The sequence below is a fragment of the Echiichthys vipera genome, assembly GCF_963691815.1.
Source record: "Echiichthys vipera genome assembly, chromosome: 3".
NCBI lineage: Eukaryota > Metazoa > Chordata > Actinopteri > Perciformes > Trachinidae > Echiichthys > Echiichthys vipera.
The window spans coordinates 12,261,061-12,278,895 of NC_139828.1; the positions used below are offsets into that span (position 1 = coordinate 12,261,061).

General features: G+C 42.3%; 1 protein-coding gene across 4 annotated transcripts in view; it reads right to left on the bottom strand.

Annotated features, from left to right (window-relative positions):
- Positions 1–276: 276 nt before the first annotated feature.
- The window catches only part of tle5 (TLE family member 5, transcriptional modulator), a 39,847-nt gene continuing 22,288 nt past the window's right edge, over positions 277–17,835 (bottom strand). The window contains exons 3-7 of one of the 4 annotated variants that reach the window (XM_083940147.1): positions 16,493–16,556; positions 11,863–11,907; positions 5,510–5,572; positions 4,707–4,781; positions 277–3,282 (exon numbers count right to left, since the gene is read on the bottom strand). In XM_083940147.1, the coding sequence (XP_083796273.1) occupies positions 3,058–3,282; positions 4,707–4,781; positions 5,510–5,572; positions 11,863–11,907; positions 16,493–16,556 (472 nt within the window). In that variant the 3' untranslated portion in view covers positions 277–3,057. Of the gene's footprint in view, positions 3,286–4,706; positions 4,782–5,509; positions 5,573–11,862; positions 11,908–16,492; positions 16,557–17,835 lie in introns of all 4 variants that reach the window. The other 3 variants (XM_083940146.1, XM_083940149.1, XM_083940148.1) reach the window with 3 other exon arrangements.

Consider the following 17,835-nt stretch of genomic DNA (forward strand, 5'->3'; position numbering starts at 1 on the left):
CTGTGTGTGTGTATGGTAGGTGTTCATACACACCTTGTTTAAGGATTCACACACATACACAACAACGGGCATCATCGAAGGAGTCATCCCACCCAATGTCCGTCATCTGAACTTTCAAGGGTTTTATTCTGAATGCTGTGATGTACAATTTCTTACACTTTTGCTTTCAGAATGACTTCAACAATAAAATGTGCTTTATCATCATCATGCCAAAGATCATTTAGAGGGGCGTTTTTCAAAAAATGTTCACACTTTCAATTCATTCTCACAGTGTGGCCTTAAGTCAGACAGAGAAGGCTGAGAAAGTGTGTGTGTGTTTCTGAATGTGTGTGTGGGGTTTGTATAAAACAACTTCATGCACAGACTGTCTTTAAATTAACAAAAACAAACATGTGACGCCTCCAAATAATCTTTGTAGGTCGACAGTGCCAAAATCAGGGGCCTGACTACCACTGAGGCTACCTCTGCTGGAAATGTATGTTTGCAAAACACACTAAAGAGGGGTACATGTTAAATTTAATCTCATCCTGTCAAAAAAAAGACTTTGACTTGGGCCACTAGACCCATTAAAACCCCTACAGCCCCATATGCCACCCGCACAGGTGTTTACACTTGTTGCCTGATTAGACCTCCTCTTCCTCACACTTCTGCTCCTGTTAGGTCGCGTTTGTGTCTGATCAAAGTTACAGTTTCTAGGGATGCACAGATCCAACTTTTTCAGTCCCAATGCGATACCTGGGCTTTTGGTTTTGACCAAGATCGTTACAGATACCAGTGTTTAGTTAATAAGCTGTAGGCCTCGCTGTGTGGAAGTGACTCTGGGATATTTTTTTTATGTCGCGGGCAACATCGGGCTTGACTTAAAAAGGGATCCTTTATCCATTTGAATCAAGGGTCTGCATCATGACAATGTGGCCATTGTGTTCAGATGAACTGTGTTCAGCTGGAGAATGCCCACATTGCCATGACAGACGTGAATTAGCATCAGCAAAATAACCCTTTAAACATTGCTTTTCTAACTGCGTAAAACAAGATGTCGCCGATAAATACATAGATATAAATTTCAGCATCAGATCGGTGCATCCTTAAAAGTTTCCGACCTAAAAAGTGTTACATAAACATCCAAATTGTAGTTGGGACAGAGGAGATTGTTCTCTGATAAAACAAGTGCCTGAAAGTGAAACAAACATGGATGCCTCGCGTCAGCCACAGTTCAGAGTTAGCTAATTAAACCCAAATGTAATTGAAATAGCACTGTCTATAGTCAGTTCACAGAGTTTTTTAACCTTCACGCGGGCATTTCAACCATACAACTGTCTTAATGGTTCCCTGTGAAGTTTCTCCCGAATGTGGGAAATTTCGAGGGCGCTATGAAGTTCTGATACACACGGTCAGAGTTATTCCCTGCATACTTTGAGCCAACTTCCTCCTGACGAGAGGCCTAATCAGACAAGCTAATTGAAAACAGGGCCTGTGAGGCTGAGGGGGAGTTTTTACTCTTCGGAGCAGCTGTGGAGGACGCTTGTGCTTCATCTGTGTGATGTAATTTTGTTGGGTCATGGAGATTTCCCACTCAGTTGTACGTAGGTGTTAAATCTCCTGTATAATGTAGTGTTAGTCTGTATATGTACAGTGAATCAAAATGTGCGGCCTTTAAATTTACAGAGGGATTAAAACCTTGGGTCCCCATGTGTTTCTGTTTCACGCTGAGATGTTTCCTTATAACAGACCAAAGAAGACTATTTCTCAAGAACTGGATCATGACAGAGACTGGGACTGACTGCATGCAGAGATTAATGTCACTAGTCCAGTGTCTGTATATTAAGTTTGTACACAGAGTGGATAAATAAGCCATTCCCCCTTGTGACACAGCCTGTACTCTGTCATTGTCCTGTCCTTGTTTTGCTCTGAACCCGGTTAGGAAGACACACACTGCCCTCTGCTGTCAAACACACAACATGCACCACCCCCCTCCCCCACGCCTGCTGTAATATTAGTGCACATTAAAGATGCAAAAGATGGTGGAAGGGTGCAGGAGTCAAGCTGCATCTCTGCTCATTTAACTACTGAAGATAATGTTGCCTTTCAGTTAAGGTGCTCGGCGTATATATCTAATGTACCTCACAGGGTCAGGCAAGGAAAACAGGAGGGAATTACCTTCTAAGGTGGGGTTGTTATCTACTGCATGAAGTTTTCCCTCAAAAGGTGCTTTTCCTTTCTCAATATTAGTTTAGGACAAAAAACCTCTAGTTTATCAACTGGAGATGTCATCTCAATACGATTCTGCTCTAAAAGGGTATTTGAAATGTTTTCTCCCTTTAGCCGGGGCACGAGATAATAGTGTTTAAATGGTCCATAACAATCCACCATTTAAACTCAAAGCCAACTGGAGCTTGGAATGAATACATGCAATCTGTACTGCCAAAAATATCAACACTACTGTTCTCTGTCAGGCTCCTTTCTTCAGAAAAGGAAGTTTGTAGGAATCCTGTGTTGTGTCTGACAAGTGTTAGAGCTTGCCAAAGAATCCCTGTGTTTAATGTTTAGCCTGTTTTAACACCTACAGAACGGTGCGTTCAGTCTCACGGATCAGTCCTGCACAACAAGGACTTGCTTAGAACAGAGGCAAGAGGTGGGTGAGAATGGGAGGAAGAGAGGCATGGAGAAAAAACCTAAACTAAACAGGAATAAGAACTGAGAGACAGAGCGACAGGAAGGCAGGAAGGAACAGAAATAGAAAACCATCCTGATAAACCCCCCTCCCCCCCAAAAAAGCACACTATAACTGAAGCTTAATCGCATACTAAAAAAGAGACAGTATTTTGTGAAAAGACAAAGGAGAGAAACAACCCACATATGGGAAATATGAAGGACTAGTCTGACATAAGGGGCAGGTGCCAAAGCCCTCCACACAACGGGAGTTGGGTCTGTAGGGATTGAAGCACATGTTAGCTAAGGTCAGAGAAAGGGAGACCAGGGGAGAGGCTGTAGGCCAAGGGGGCTCAGATCTGGGGATTCAGGTCTCTGGACAAAAACAGAGCTGAATGGGGACACCATCTAATCAGACTTGTCTCCGTCCTCCTCACGGTGGCTGTCTACTCCGTCACGCGATGCTTTCTCCTCCTTGGCCAGCTGGGCTTGGGAGGCCAGCAGGGAGGAGAGGGAGAAGAGACCGGAGGAGGTGGTGACGGCGGGGAGGGTTGGCTGGCTCAGGCCCAGCGGCAGGGGGGTCATGGGCAGGGCCAGGCCCTGGAGCTGAGACAGCTGGTGAGCCTGGAGCTGCTGCTACATGGAAGACAACCAGACACAACTTAGGCACAGCAGGATAGACCCAACAAAAAAATCACTGCAAAACACTGAGGGAAATGCAAAATCTGCAGTGCACAGACCTATTACACATCGCAAATGAGGTTTAATATAGAACCCCCGAGGCACAGCGCTAATAGCTCACGTACAATAGGATAGATGGAAGGCACATATCATGGCTAAAATACATGCTCAGTAGGAGATGGAAAGTCTGCAGCATACATAACTTATTTATAACAGATACAATTTTCAATCTACAGTATATAGCTCCAAGAAAACAAGTAAGAGGGGACAACACTGTACAAAAATGGAAAAACTGTCTCACAAATGGTCCACAATACTGGAAAAACTGTCTCATAAATGGTCCACAATACAACACATTAAAATACACATTAAAAATACCATGGGATACATGTGTGTTTCATTTTAACGTATAGAAATGCACATTGTTATTGCCACGCCTGTTCTTTTTCAGCGCTCCCAGTTGTACACACACTCGACGCCGTGACACATCAGTGGGTAGATTTTAGGACAATCCTGACTGATTTCGCAAACTGTAACTAAAAGCCCCACTGTGCACAGGCTACACCTACAAAGTCAACAGCTCTGCTTTATACTCAGAACCAGAGCTCAAATGCTCCATGTGCTTTAAACATATATGAAGTATTACAGTAACCATAATATTAGCGGCTATGAAACTAAGATATTGATAGGCTTTATAATCAAATTTTGTGGCTGTGCTAAGAAGAGCAGGACCAGTCCTAAAAAACTGCCGTTTGCAAACCAGTATCCTCTGCATCCAAATGCAGCAGACACAAAGACAAAGGCAAGGCGCCTCTTTGAATCGTGCTTCACAGTGATGGAGTGGCTAAGCTAGCTAACACTGAGCCCACAGTAAAGTGATGGAGTGGCTAAGCTAGCTAACACTAGGCCCATAGTAAAGTGATGGAGTGGCTCGGCTAGCTAATACTAAACCTCTGGTAAAATGATGGAGTAGCTAAGCTAGCTCCTACAAGGCTTATATTGATAAAGTGTAGTTGGCTAACATTAAAAGGCACAGAGATGAAGGATTGTAGCTAGCTGGATAATGCCCCATCCATATTGATTCAGTATTTTAGCTAGCTAGCTAATCTTACAACTCTAATGATCAAAATCGTGCCCATGTATTGTAGGGTGGAAGGTTGCACCCCATTTGAATCCAACTAACTTAATTATTAAAGCTAAAAGGTAGGAAAAACGTACATTATCCAACTCATTTAAATATACAGATGTTAAATATTTCATAAACATTAAGCCAATAAATAAAGGTAATTAAAGAAAACAATGGAATTAGAGGTCATGATTCATAATTGTGCTTTTTAGTCATCATAAGACCTTCAAGCTGGGCTGGAACATCGTACCCTTATGATAGAGTTCATCTCTGGGGGGGTGACCTGCTTGGCCCTCTCTATGGCTGCCAGGACCTGCTGCTGGTGCTGGAGATGATGGGTGGGTGGGGGTGAGGGTGGCGGGTGAAGACAAGGGAAGGAAAGCGAGAGAGACAATAAGAGCGAGACAGAAACAAGGAGGGGAGCGTTTGGGGGGAGAGAGGTGGAGAGGTTAGATCAATATCAATAGTCCCAACAGAGACCCGACAACCCTCTCTGGTGATGTACCCCCCCACCCTCGGCCATTCAACTATTCATGCAGACACACACACACACACGCATGCACACGCACGCCTTGTGTGACACCGGTGAATGGATGGTTGTGCTGTAATGGGAGGAGGTCAACGCCCTGGTGGGCAGATAAGAGCATGGCTTATCTGAATCACACAACCATTTATTACGCTGACACACACACAAACATATATAAAGGAAAAGAGGGGTGGGATGGAGGAGGGACGGATGAAGGGAAGGAGGGGAGTGGAGGAGGAGGTCAGAAAAGGGAGGGGGAGGGAAAACTGGGAGGACAGATTGAATATGGCAGAGGAGAGTGGGGGAGGGAGAAATAAAGTGAAAGTGAGTTGGAAAGGAACACAGGAAGCGAGTGATGATGAATGACGGGAGGAGAGACGTAGAAGGGAGGGATGCTGAGCGAGGGGTCATGCAGGTGGCGAGGTAATGAGGCGGGAATGAGGATGATCTCATTCCAGGATGTAAGGAATAGCGCTGAGGGTCAGAGGGTTACTGACGTCTTCGTGTCGGTGTGTGTGTGTGCTTACCTCCTGAGACAGGTAGGGGAGGACTTGTGCGCAGATCCCGTTCAATCTCTTCACGATCTCAGCCTGCGGAAGGAGAGATATTTGAGTTAAATGCTAATACATGCGTTACTCTAAATTTATTTATACATAATAAAAGACCAAAACCACATCTCTTGCTATGACCTTCTCAAACTGGGGCATACATAAGACTGGACGATATGGTCTATAAATAATATTGTGATCGTTTTTGGCTAAATCGCGATATACAAAATGTATCTTGATATTTTGAAAGATCCTCCAAAGACCTTCATTAATGTTCAGTTTAACCCTTTAATGCAAAGAAATAATTCAATTCAATTTTATTTATAGTGCCAAATCCTAACAAAAGTTATCTCAGGACACTTTACAGAGTAGGTAAAGACCACACTCTATGACTTATTTAAGATTTACATAGATCCAACAATTCCCCCGTAGAGTACGGTGGCAACGAAAACCTTCCCTATAACAGACAGGAACGTGGGACAGACCCAGCTCTGTGGAGGACGGACATCTGTCTTGACCGGTAGTAAATAGTAGGCTATCGATTCAAAAAAGGCAATTGCATGCACATAGGCTTTTAAATGCTGTTAAAATAATTTGCAAAATGTTAAGTTATCTGCCTGTTTTTTATATATTATACAATCGACAGGAACTTTTGCTCGTCAGATCTTGCAATCCTGTGAACATACATATTGGTAATCTCCGACTCACTCTCGCCAAGACGACGTGGGCTACCAATCCAGCCGACCTGGAAGTGCGTGCAGGCCGGGTTGAGACTGTAAAAAAATCTGAGCGGAGGCTTTACCACCAATCGTCTCTGGCTAACAAAATGGATGAACTACAGCTGCTGATCACTGCTCAAAATGGATTATGGAACATCGTAACAGGAACATGGCTCAACTGCAGCGTTTCTGATTCACTGAGCCAACGCGACGATAGTGTCCTCCAGGATGCAACAGCTGTTGACTCTGGTAGCCACGTATAAACTTGCTTTGGTGTTTGTATCTGGATGGCTGAAGGAAATCGGGAAAGAGTCTGGAGAGTGAAATAAACACACGCCCAAGAAAGCAGTCTGGATGGCAGTCGGAGTGTGTATGCCAGTCGGCACAACACCGGCCCTTAAAAAAATGACATGACAATATATACTTGATGTCTGCGATTGTCATTTGATACATCCTGCATTGAACAAGCTGTGATACATCAAGTATACTCAATATATCGAGTATATTTTTGATATATCGGCCAACCCATGACACGCATCTTGCATCACACACACGTGATATATCGGAATACCATTATTAACCTCATTAATTAAGTCGCTTGTAAGTAATATTCTTTCTCAAACTGTCTGACGCAAATGCAAACACATACACAGGGAAACAATCACACATGCAAGCGCATATATACACACACCCTTTCCTCTTTCTCATCTTGCACATTCCATATCTTTCTCACATGAAGGTCTATTATCACATTTGGTTGGTAATCATCCAATCCGTCTGAGATATGCAAAGCAGCAGTAATTGTGTTAGAGCCTAATTCCTGGCACGATGAGGAGAGAGGGGCCCTCCTAACAATCATTAGGCATGCAGAGCACAGCTCCCCATCAAGCGCTTCCCTCCTATTCGCTCATTATTACACATACACACTCCCTGACATCTCTAAAATGTCTCTGCGGGCCTCGCTCCATGCTAACTATGGCTCTTCCTCTTTTTCAGTGCCCTTTATGCTGCCTCTCCCTGTTTTTTTTTTCCAACCCTGCCTCTGTTTCTTCTTTTATCTGTGCTCTCTGGTATCCTCTTCTCTCTCAGCTTTTATCTGTCTGAACGCTTCTTCCTCTCCTTTGTCCCCTCTTTACATTTTACTCTGCTTCTTTCTAGCTCTTTTTCTATTGCTACTGAAGCACACATTCAGTGACAAAAGTGTGTGTGGAAATAAAGCATTCCTAGTCATAAAACTGGGCTAGGACACCAGACAAATACATCAAGGATGTGCAACAGACGGATTTCATTGCTGTTTGGAGATGTCTTTGCTCCTTTTTGCCAATTTAAATAAGCTTTATCTTTTGTCATTTGAAAGTGTAGACTCAAAGGGAAAAGCAAACAGATATAAAAATGTGTTCAAGTTGATTTAAAATGTGTTTCAAGAAAGCATGGAAGGCAGCCTAAACAAACCTAGCATTTCACAGACTTCCTGAGGTTCAGTATTTGAGTGTCTTGTGCTACTGCCTTCTGCCAGGAACACAACCAGTCATGAAACTTGCTCATCATGTTTTAAATACCTCAAAAGGACTGAAAACCTTAACCTTATCTTCTATTGTGTGCAGTCAAAATCTGACAAGCAGAAGTAGAACTGCAGTTTCCCGGATTAAAATACAGAGGAGCCGATGAGCACCTCCGCAAACTCCAGTGCTAACATAGAGAGTCTATGGTTACTATTCTTGCGGCTGTTAAACAGTGGATAAACTGTTTTTAACATTGCAACCGCCATGAAATTACTAATTACACTTTCAGAATTGGATCGATTCGGTGACATTTTGGAAAGTAGTGCTAAACAGGAAGTTAGTCAGCTTGGACCGGACCTATCTTGTGATTGGTTATGCAAATTTGAATTGTCGAATGGAATCGAAACAGCCTTAAGATGGAAAGGGAGTGTTACTAGCTGACAATTCTGTCTGATATCAGGCTTTAAAATATCTGAAAATAGTGAAAAATACCATTTAAATTTGCTGTAGTCCAAAAATGGTTTTGCTAGTCAAGAATCTGTAATAAAAATTGTGTTTTATCCTGGTTTAGAATGTATAAGGCAGATTTCACTATGGGCACATCAAAGGCAAGACACTCACAGGTCTGAATATGTAAACGGTTGTGTCGGGCATTTAATATAACAAAATATGTCTTGATGTAAAAGCAAAATAATTAATTTTGTTCTTGCCCATATTTCTCATGTAGCCTTAATAATTTCTTTCTTCACACATAATTTTCCTGCTGCATTTGGTTCCAATATATTTGTGAAACCAGAGCTCGCTCAAGCTTCTTAAAGACGGGAATGTCGGCCGGTTAGTTAGTGCTTCCGCAGGTCTAATAATCATTCATCAAAATAGTGAATTTTTCAATTAATGGACATTATATCAGCTCTACTGCTTTTAATTATATGAAGGATCTAGATATTTACAAGAGTAACTAGCCCAGAGATTTTCAACAGTTCAACCTTCACAAGACCCCTCATTAGAGAGGAATATGCTGGAAATTGGGAATACTGTACAATGTGAGTAATGACGACTACCTGTACATTAGACACACAATGAAAGTGGCTACACTATATACAACATACACAAAATATAAGTAAAGGTTTATGTTGCCAGGGAGGAAACACATTCACGACTACACACAGAGGAAAAAAATCATGTTGAGAAAACAGAACAATAGAAAGACAAAGAGGGAGCCAGCAACAATGCGGCTACATTCGGCATATTCCCAGTTCAATCCACAACACAACCTTGCTTCTCCACACAAAGGCAAAACAGGGAGAAACAGAGAGAGAGAGAGAGAGAGAGAGAGAGAGAGAGAGAGAGAGAGAGAGAGAGAGAGAGAGATAGAGAGAGAGAGACGGAGAGAGAGAGAGAGAGAGAGAGAGAGAGAGAGAGAGAGAGAGTGAACAGACAGAGTGAAGAGGCATTTTGTGAATTGAGTGGGACAGAGTGATCAAGAGGGAGCAATTGAATGTGTGAGAGTGCGAGAGAGAAAGAAAGAGAGGGAAATAGAGACATAGGTGGAAAGAGAGGAGGAGCAGAGGAGGGGGGAGACTGGCTGTGCACAATAGGACCAGACATGAATGCTCCTCAACACTCGTTTCCACACATCCCCTTCAATTTCAACTCTCTAATGGAACTAGTGATTCTCTGCACCCACTCATACTGTGCACAAAGAAAGCATGCACACACACACACACACACACACACAAGCAGGATAACAGGAGCACACATCTACAGGAACACATAACTGCTTATGAACACGTGCCACCAACACACACAAAAGATGAGGGTCTGCGCTAATACACACACACACACACACACACACACACACACACACACACGCGCACACAAATAGACATGAATGTCACACACACACAATAGGAAAGTGCATGAGCAAATGCACAATATCACACAATATGTGGGTACACTAACAAACACACACACAACCACACTGTGACTGTGAATTTTATCCCTGTCAGATAAAGAAAAAGGGTGGGATGAACTGCACACATAAGGCTGTGTGTGTGTGTGCGTGCGTGCGTGCGTGCGTGCGTGTGTGTGTTCAGCATGCATCACAGCCGTCTTGTGCTTCCTACCTCAGTTTGTGTGGGTGCATATATGTGAAGGTCTTTAAATCATAGAAGCTGCTACTTCTGTGTGTGTCCATTTGTCAAAACATACTCGTTTCTCCCAATATGGCTGTCAGCGCGCGCCGTCAATCATAAGACAGTGTGCGTGTTTGTGTGTGTAGACGGGACAGCGCCAGATGAGGTCACCGATAAGGGCTGGCCCTTTGGAGGCCCATCGCTCTCTCCCTCCCACAGGCTGAGCATAAATTACTCCCTCAGCTTCGTCCCCACAAACTGATGTATGGATACCGGCTTCTCGATTCTCCCCTGCCTTTTCTTTTTCAAAATCACCAACTGATTCTAGCTGCACTGTCTTCACTGGATTTGAACCGTTTTGGAGGCTGCTCTTATGTTTTCCACAATATCCACATACTAAAATAAAATTTCCAAGACTTGGAAATATTAAAAATTCACTTCCTTATAGAGATTTCTATGCTTGCCATCACTAACCCCCACCCCCCGGCGCCTGCATTTCTACACACAGCCTCAGGTGACATCATTCAAACGTCGCTGAACACTCCCAAAGTGAAGGGAGATTATCTCGGTAATTCACACCTGCCAATCAGTGAGCTGCAGGTGTACAGTGGGGGGGATGGTGTTGGGAATGCACAGCTGTGTCTGCATCAACAGAATAACAAGTGAGACGAGTTATTTTGGATGTTCAAAGGTTGTTGTTTTTTTTACATAGGCATGTTAGGTTACTGGAACACCTCCAAGGTATGATATCTATGGACAGCTTCTGCACAAAAATGCATATATCTTACAAATGTACGCTCGCTCGGGTAAAAGTCCTGTGTTTTAGAACCTATCCACCACCCCAACCTGCCTCTTTCGAAGAAGATCAGCAGTGTTATACTACATCCCCTGATTTAAATATCGAACCAACACTGTGTTTGGTGAAAGTGCTTTTAAATATTTAGCACCCCTATCTTGGAATAAACTACAGGATCATTTCAAACTGGAATCCCTCATCAGCATGGACCATTTCAAAAGCAGGACTAAGGACTTTTTAAATACAATTTGCTGTCTCTGAGCAGTGATCTGCTTTTTTTTAAGCAGTTTTAGCAGTTTTATGTTTTATTTTGTTGATTTATCATGTTAAGCTGTGTGTCATGTTTTAGTTGTGTGCTGTTTTGGTTTTAAATGTGAAACTTTATGCTGCTGTCTTGGCCAGGACTCCCTTGGAAAAGAGTTTTAAATCTCAATGGGAATATTCCTGGTTAAATAAAGGGTAATGAAATGAAATGAAAAATATGTGGAATATTAGTATATTAATAGTTTTATATATGAAAAGTGAAACAGAACAGCCTGAAGGTTTGGATGGCCATGAAACTCTCCCATCACTACGAACTGCAATGATAGACTGCGATGAAGGACTGGTAGCCCTCGACACTTTTCCATCATCAAGTTTAAAATGATGCAGTCTGCACCACTAATGGCAAAAAAAAAGAAAAACACACTTCTGTATTAGATGAAATCAGTTCTTTGTTCCTGATTCCAACAACAAATCCTTCTGAAATTGCTGCAGCTCTAATCTGTGGCTCTTGCTGGTTTCAAAATTATAGATGCAAAAGTTGAAAATACTTCAGAGGAAGAACAGCAACAGTGCAAAGTAAGACCAGATATTTATTTTCATGGACAGATGACGAAGTGGAACTGTGACTGAACGTAGAACATGAGTATTGGGCGGTAACGGTGACAGTGATTAGGAGTTGTTGCAAAGCAAAAATGGTGACATATTAGAGCGGTAACTGGAGCTTTATCCATCACCAGAGTAAGCCATGTCAAAGGGAAAGGAGCACCCACACAAGAGGCATGAAATCATGAGGTATGCATCTTTGTCATTTTTAAACTGATCCTACTCGTTATTTATTTAGGTACACATCAGGTTTATGTGTTGTGGGTTGGAAACAGAAGAGTTTTTTTCTCATAAGGATTAGATGTAGACTGACCTGTTTGTGCATCTCAATATTGAGCCCGTAGGACATCTCGTAGTACTGAAAAGGAAGAGAGAGGAAGACAAAAAGAAAAAGTAAGACCTACAACCTTCTGCACAGAAGCTCCGTGCTAAAACTTCATTACATTTCACAACATTTAATGTGAGTGATAAATCATCAGACAACAAAAACAGCCCCTGGATGTGGAGTGGAGAGTAGTGCTCCCTGCGAAATACAACTTAAAATACATGCTACAATTTAGAAGATTTTCAATCCTAAAGCTAAAATCTAGGTAATAAAAGCCAAGACTGAAGATAAAATATCCTTCAACACAACGTAGACCCTCAACGAAACATGAAACATGTTTGACATATTAATAACGTATTCTCAATCACAAATACACAATAATGCACACATACAAAGAGAAGAGAAGACACACAGCTACAAACAGGAAAAAGAACCGAGAGAGAAAAGGCAGGAGTAGAAAAAAAGCCTCTGTGTGTGTGTGTGTGTGTGTGTGTGTGTGTGTGTGTGTGTGTGTGTGTGTGTGTGTGTGTGTGTGTGTGTGTTCAGTGTTAATGAGAGGGCCACCCTCTAGGCGTCAACCCTGTTAATCACCCACTCTGTCTGCAGGGGGGACTGGCTCTGTCACTGGAAAACAAACAACACAGATCGCTCACACATAAAATGTGCACACACACACACGCGCACACTCACACACACACATTTCTGTCACTCGCTTGCTCTCACTCCCAAGCCATTGTTTTTTTTTCAGTTCGATCTCACACTGGCACTATCTTGTTGGTGAATGCTCGTGCAGGTGCATGTATGGACACACTAAACACTACAAACACACACACACACACACTCTTTTTCCTCTGTAGCTGCTCGCGCCCACGTGGAAGCTCCCTAAAGTAATTACAGCGCTGGGGAAATGGAGGTGCTGCCGCTGGCCTGAGGAGTGGGGCAACCTGATATGCTATTAGAGAAGGAGCGGGGGGAGGGGAGTGTTCGTTGTGGGGATACAAGGCCAGGCTTGCCACTGATGGAGTGGACGTGCGATTGAAAGTGTGTGTGTGTGTGTGTGTGTGTGTGTGTGTGTGTGTGTGTGTGTGTGTGTGTGTGTGTGTGTGTGTGTGTGTGTGTGTGTGTGTGTGTGTGTGTGTGTGTGTGCGCGCGCCTGTATTTGTGCGCGCATTGGGAGTGTGCGAGTGAAGGAGGAGGATAAGTCATAGCGCATTCATAGTTCAATCTTATCCCTACAGTTTGAGCTAAATCTGAGGACAGTTTCGCCCGAGGAAAATCCCTTTGTACTTCAGAGGAAAAAATAAATAACATTTAATATCAAAGATTTGACGACCCAAACTTACTACTAGAGTAAAATCTGGTTTATATTGCTGTGTCACACAAGTATCACATTCCCAATTATGGATGTCACTATGAAGGCATGTTAATATAACATCATCTATCATCTCATCTTCATCCGCTTATCCGGGGTCGGGTCGGATAAGCTGTTAATATAACCAGCTGGTACAATGTTTTAAATGATTCATTTATTTTGATAACTTCACTTGAAACTGTTTGCACCAAAGTTCTTCATTAAAGTGTACAAAAATAGGCTTTACCACGTGGTTATCATTAGACTATTTATTGAATAACCAAAACACATGCTATATAGTGACATATATCATTATGGAGACATGAAATGACCTGTATCGAGACAAGAGATTTTGGCTATATAGTCCAGCCCTAACATGCGCCCATTACGTTACGTAAAACAGTGTTTATTACAGTCATATTACGGCTAGCAGTCATAGAAAAGACTATTTTTTTGGGCAAAAACAAAACAGGAGCCAGCCTCAGTGCCGTTGCCAGTACACTACAAATCAATACAAATACCAAACCATGATGAAAAACCTTAATTTTCCGTTCCTTACTGATAATATCAGCCTGTAGGCTAGCAAACATCCTGGCAGACATTTACCCAAACATCAAAGAAACGGCGTTGGGAAGCTGGGTTTCTGCAAACCATGTAAACGCTCAATTCAACTATTAACTTGATCTAGATTATTTACAGTAATTAAACATTCTACTGCAAAAGTAAATACATTTAATTGTAAATGTCGTTCAATTTGGTGATGGAAAAAAATGTTGTTATTTTTTTATTACATCTGCCTGTGCTTTCCTATCCGAATGTGTGTGTACAGCTGCTATCAGGCAGAGTGTGCGTGTATGTGTGCGTGTGTGCGTGTGTGTGTGTGTATGAGTGAAATAGTAAGCACTCACACCTGTCTGAAACAGAGAAGAAGTGCGCATGTGAGTGTGTACATATGTGTGTGGCTGCTGGCTGGCTGATGGTGGAGAGAGCAGTGTGGCGGCACAGATTAGATGAGATTAAAGCCAGTCAGAGGATCAATTAGAGGCAAAACATCAGACGGCAACACAGCCACGGCCAGCAACAATGAGATTAGCCCTGAGGTGGAGCAGAGAGCGCGCAAGCACATCTGTGTGTGTGTGCGCTTGTGTGTGAATGTGTATGTGCGGAGAGAGATGGGGGAAAGAGAGGAAATGAAGGGGGTGGGGGGAGAGAGAAAGCACATATACAGTTTCATCCAGACACAAAAAAGGAGTGACTAATAAAGGAAAATTCCAATTTATTGTAACCAAGGTCTTTTTTTATAGTTTTAGCTAACAGTGGTTATATCATTGTCCTAACCAAATTAACTACCGAGGCTCCTTGCTATGTTGATGGAACGGGAGAAAGGTTTAACCAACAAGTCCTCTAAGTCAAATGACAAAATATTTCATTGTTGGAAAAATAATTCGGTTTTATGAGGAAACATTTTGGTTATGGTGAGGTTTAAGCATGGAAAACGACTTGGTTAGGGTGAAACGACCAGCATGGCAAAGTCCCACATTTTGTTCAACCATCCAGCCCGATCTTTTCCCCCACAAACTTTCTGTCTCTATAATAACGGCACCTGACTTCCTTCTTTGTTCCTGATGGACATACCTCGTGTCACTTAAGCATAAACTATCGGCATACGTGACTATCACAGGACCGTGGTGCATCTTAAAGGCACCAGAATCTTTCTAGAGTTATTCTTCAAATTAAACTGCCTAGCCTGCTCCATTTAAAAAGATCTGCGCCAATGTAGTGTGGTGGATGACAATGGGTTTGCTTGATACACAGAGGATATCCTCCCCTGCGGGAGTTGTGACATTAGTAACAGCACAACACTCTCACTCCACATCCTGTCGATTAACTTCTGTTTAAAAAAAAAAGAAGCAAGACATTCCAGGCGGCGGAGGTGGGTGTCAGTTAATTATTCACACACTGGCAGAGGCCTATATACTCTACTTCCAAATGATTATGAACTTTTTAAAATAAAAAATATGCGTACTCCCACACGCTTTTCTCTGCTTTGTCTGGTCGACAGAGACAAGGCCGGTTGGTTTGGCTGCCAGTAAACTCTTCATATTACAATTCAGTGAACTAAATATATAAGTGAATGGTCTGGGACACAGTGAACTGAAGCATGAGGGCTCCCTTTTCTATTTGTTGATTATCAAATCAATAATTGTCAAAATGACCAAGGATAATTATTATTGAATTGAGAGATTATGACCACATTGGATTTGTTTAAAACTTGTATGATTCTCTGACAGCTTTTGTTTCCTGCCTAGTCTGACTGGTGTTGAGCAGCATTCATGCCCGGGTATCGTTCAAAAACGTACAATACCAATACCCTTACCCTTAAATTTTAAACCTTTTACCACTTTATTAGATACCCATGTTGTGAAGCATCTCACCTAGCTGAAATGCTAACTCAAATACCCCATATTCGACTTCACACAACAGACTGTATGGGTTGTAGCTAGCGTAGTAGGTCAACCATACATCACATTAATTCACAGAACACAACAAGTGATTAGCTGCAAGAAAAAATTAAAAATACTCTTTTTCCGAGATCTAGGTAAAAAAAAATGTATGCAGGTATTGTTTGACTGGAGATGTTTCTATTGATCAGGGGTGCCCAATTCCTGGCACTGCCCTGGTTGTTTTAGCTTTCTCCCTGGGCTCATGTACTCGATTCTAACGATGTGCTCGTTATCAAGTAGCTGAAGCTTGTCACAGGTTTGTTAAACGTTAGACTCGGGTGTGTTAGAGCAGGGAGATACCTAAAACATGCAGGACAGTGGCCAGATACTACTGGGTTATTTTGGTTGATACCATATGAAAAAGTACTAGGAGTACCAATGCCCAGCCCTAGAGGAAGTGATTTTCTTTTTTATTTGTGCAGTTTTTGTGAGTACATAGAACACACAGCCAAAGCTGTAAAAATAAGATCCAACTTGTAATGAAAAACAATGACCTTTTAAAACAAGACATTTTTTAAAGGAGCAGCAAGAAGAAAGACATATGAGAACAATTGCACTAGGAGGAGAAGGTGGTGGAGGAAGTTAGAGGGGAAGAGAGAACGGAAACACAAGAACCACAGTTAATCATTTCTTTGCATACAAACAACAACAGCTTTATGTTAAAGTCAAACATTACAATGGTCAAACACACTGTGGCAAAATGACACTAATCATTATCTCTGGTGCAAAACACACACACACAGACACACACAGCTTCACTCACCATGATATAATGGCGCTGCATCTCCGACTTCTCACTGGCCAACTTGTCACACTCAAGCTTCAAACTGGGGAAAGAGAGAGAGGAGAGTCAGATCTTGTTAGTCAGCTCGACAGTCTTCTCTCCAAAGTGCTGACACCAGGTGACTTCTACCCCCTTTATCATCATCTCCAAAGGCACCATCATCACCTTCATCATCTCTTTAAGCCTCATCACTGCCTCCCACCTTCATCCTTATCAGCACCACCTCCATTGTCATCATCTCAGCTAACACTGCCAACTTGATCACCATCAGCGCCTCCATCATCATCATTACCACCGTCATCATCCTCACCTATACTAGTTGCGGTGGCATCATTTTCATCGAGCTCACTAAGGTGTCGATTAACAGAAGGAGGTCAAACTGAACTCCAGATATGGTGTCTAGCCAAATGTCTGCTTTCTGAATCAGAAAAGAGGCAGTGAAGCAAAAAGTCTAAATATAGTGTTGGGAGCGTTCCCTGCGACCCAGTCCTCGCGACAGCCATTAGCTGTAATCATGTCAAAGCTGATGTCACGCAAGGCGACAGGACAAAGGAGGACGCGTCAACAAGTCACCCTGATCGCCAAATGAAAAAGACAGAGGAGGAAAAAAAGTTCCCCTCGATGCCTTTTGACTGAAGCAGCCAGTTACAACGTGCCAGTCTCAGAAGGCATCATCTGATGTGAGGACAGGATAAGACTCAGATCAAATAAAGATATGCGCAGGCACACGGTGGATAGTTCCAGATTTAGGATAAGTCTGAAACCTGTTTGATGGTGTGTGTATATTTATGCTGGGGTGTTCTTCTCAGCTGTCTGCAGGAATGACAGCTCGATTACAGTGAGCGCTGGCTAAATCTTCATCGTTGTTAGACTTAACTGGCAGACTGAACACAGTATTACACAGGGCCAATAGTGTGAGCTGACATATACACATTATTGTTCTTCTTCTATAATTATCGCATCAGTTGCACTGTTGGCTGGAGTCAACTTCAGTTTTGGTTGAGTGTAACACTAACATATAAACTAGATATGTTATTTGATATTTAAAAGAGTTAAGTCTATGCTTGTGCTCATGTTTTATATATATATGCATTTTAAGGCCCATCTGATATGGAATTTTTAGGCCAAATAAAGAATTTTGAGGGGAAAAATTTGACAATTATTGTTACGCGCTCAATATAGAAAATGTTTGGGCTGGAATGAAATGTCGACGTCTATGTCGGCTGTCCCCATCAATTCAAAAATATGTGTTTTTCTTACATTAAGTCCCCTAAAATGTCTATACGGACTCATATCTGTGCAAAGTTGGTCCCCCAAAGCAT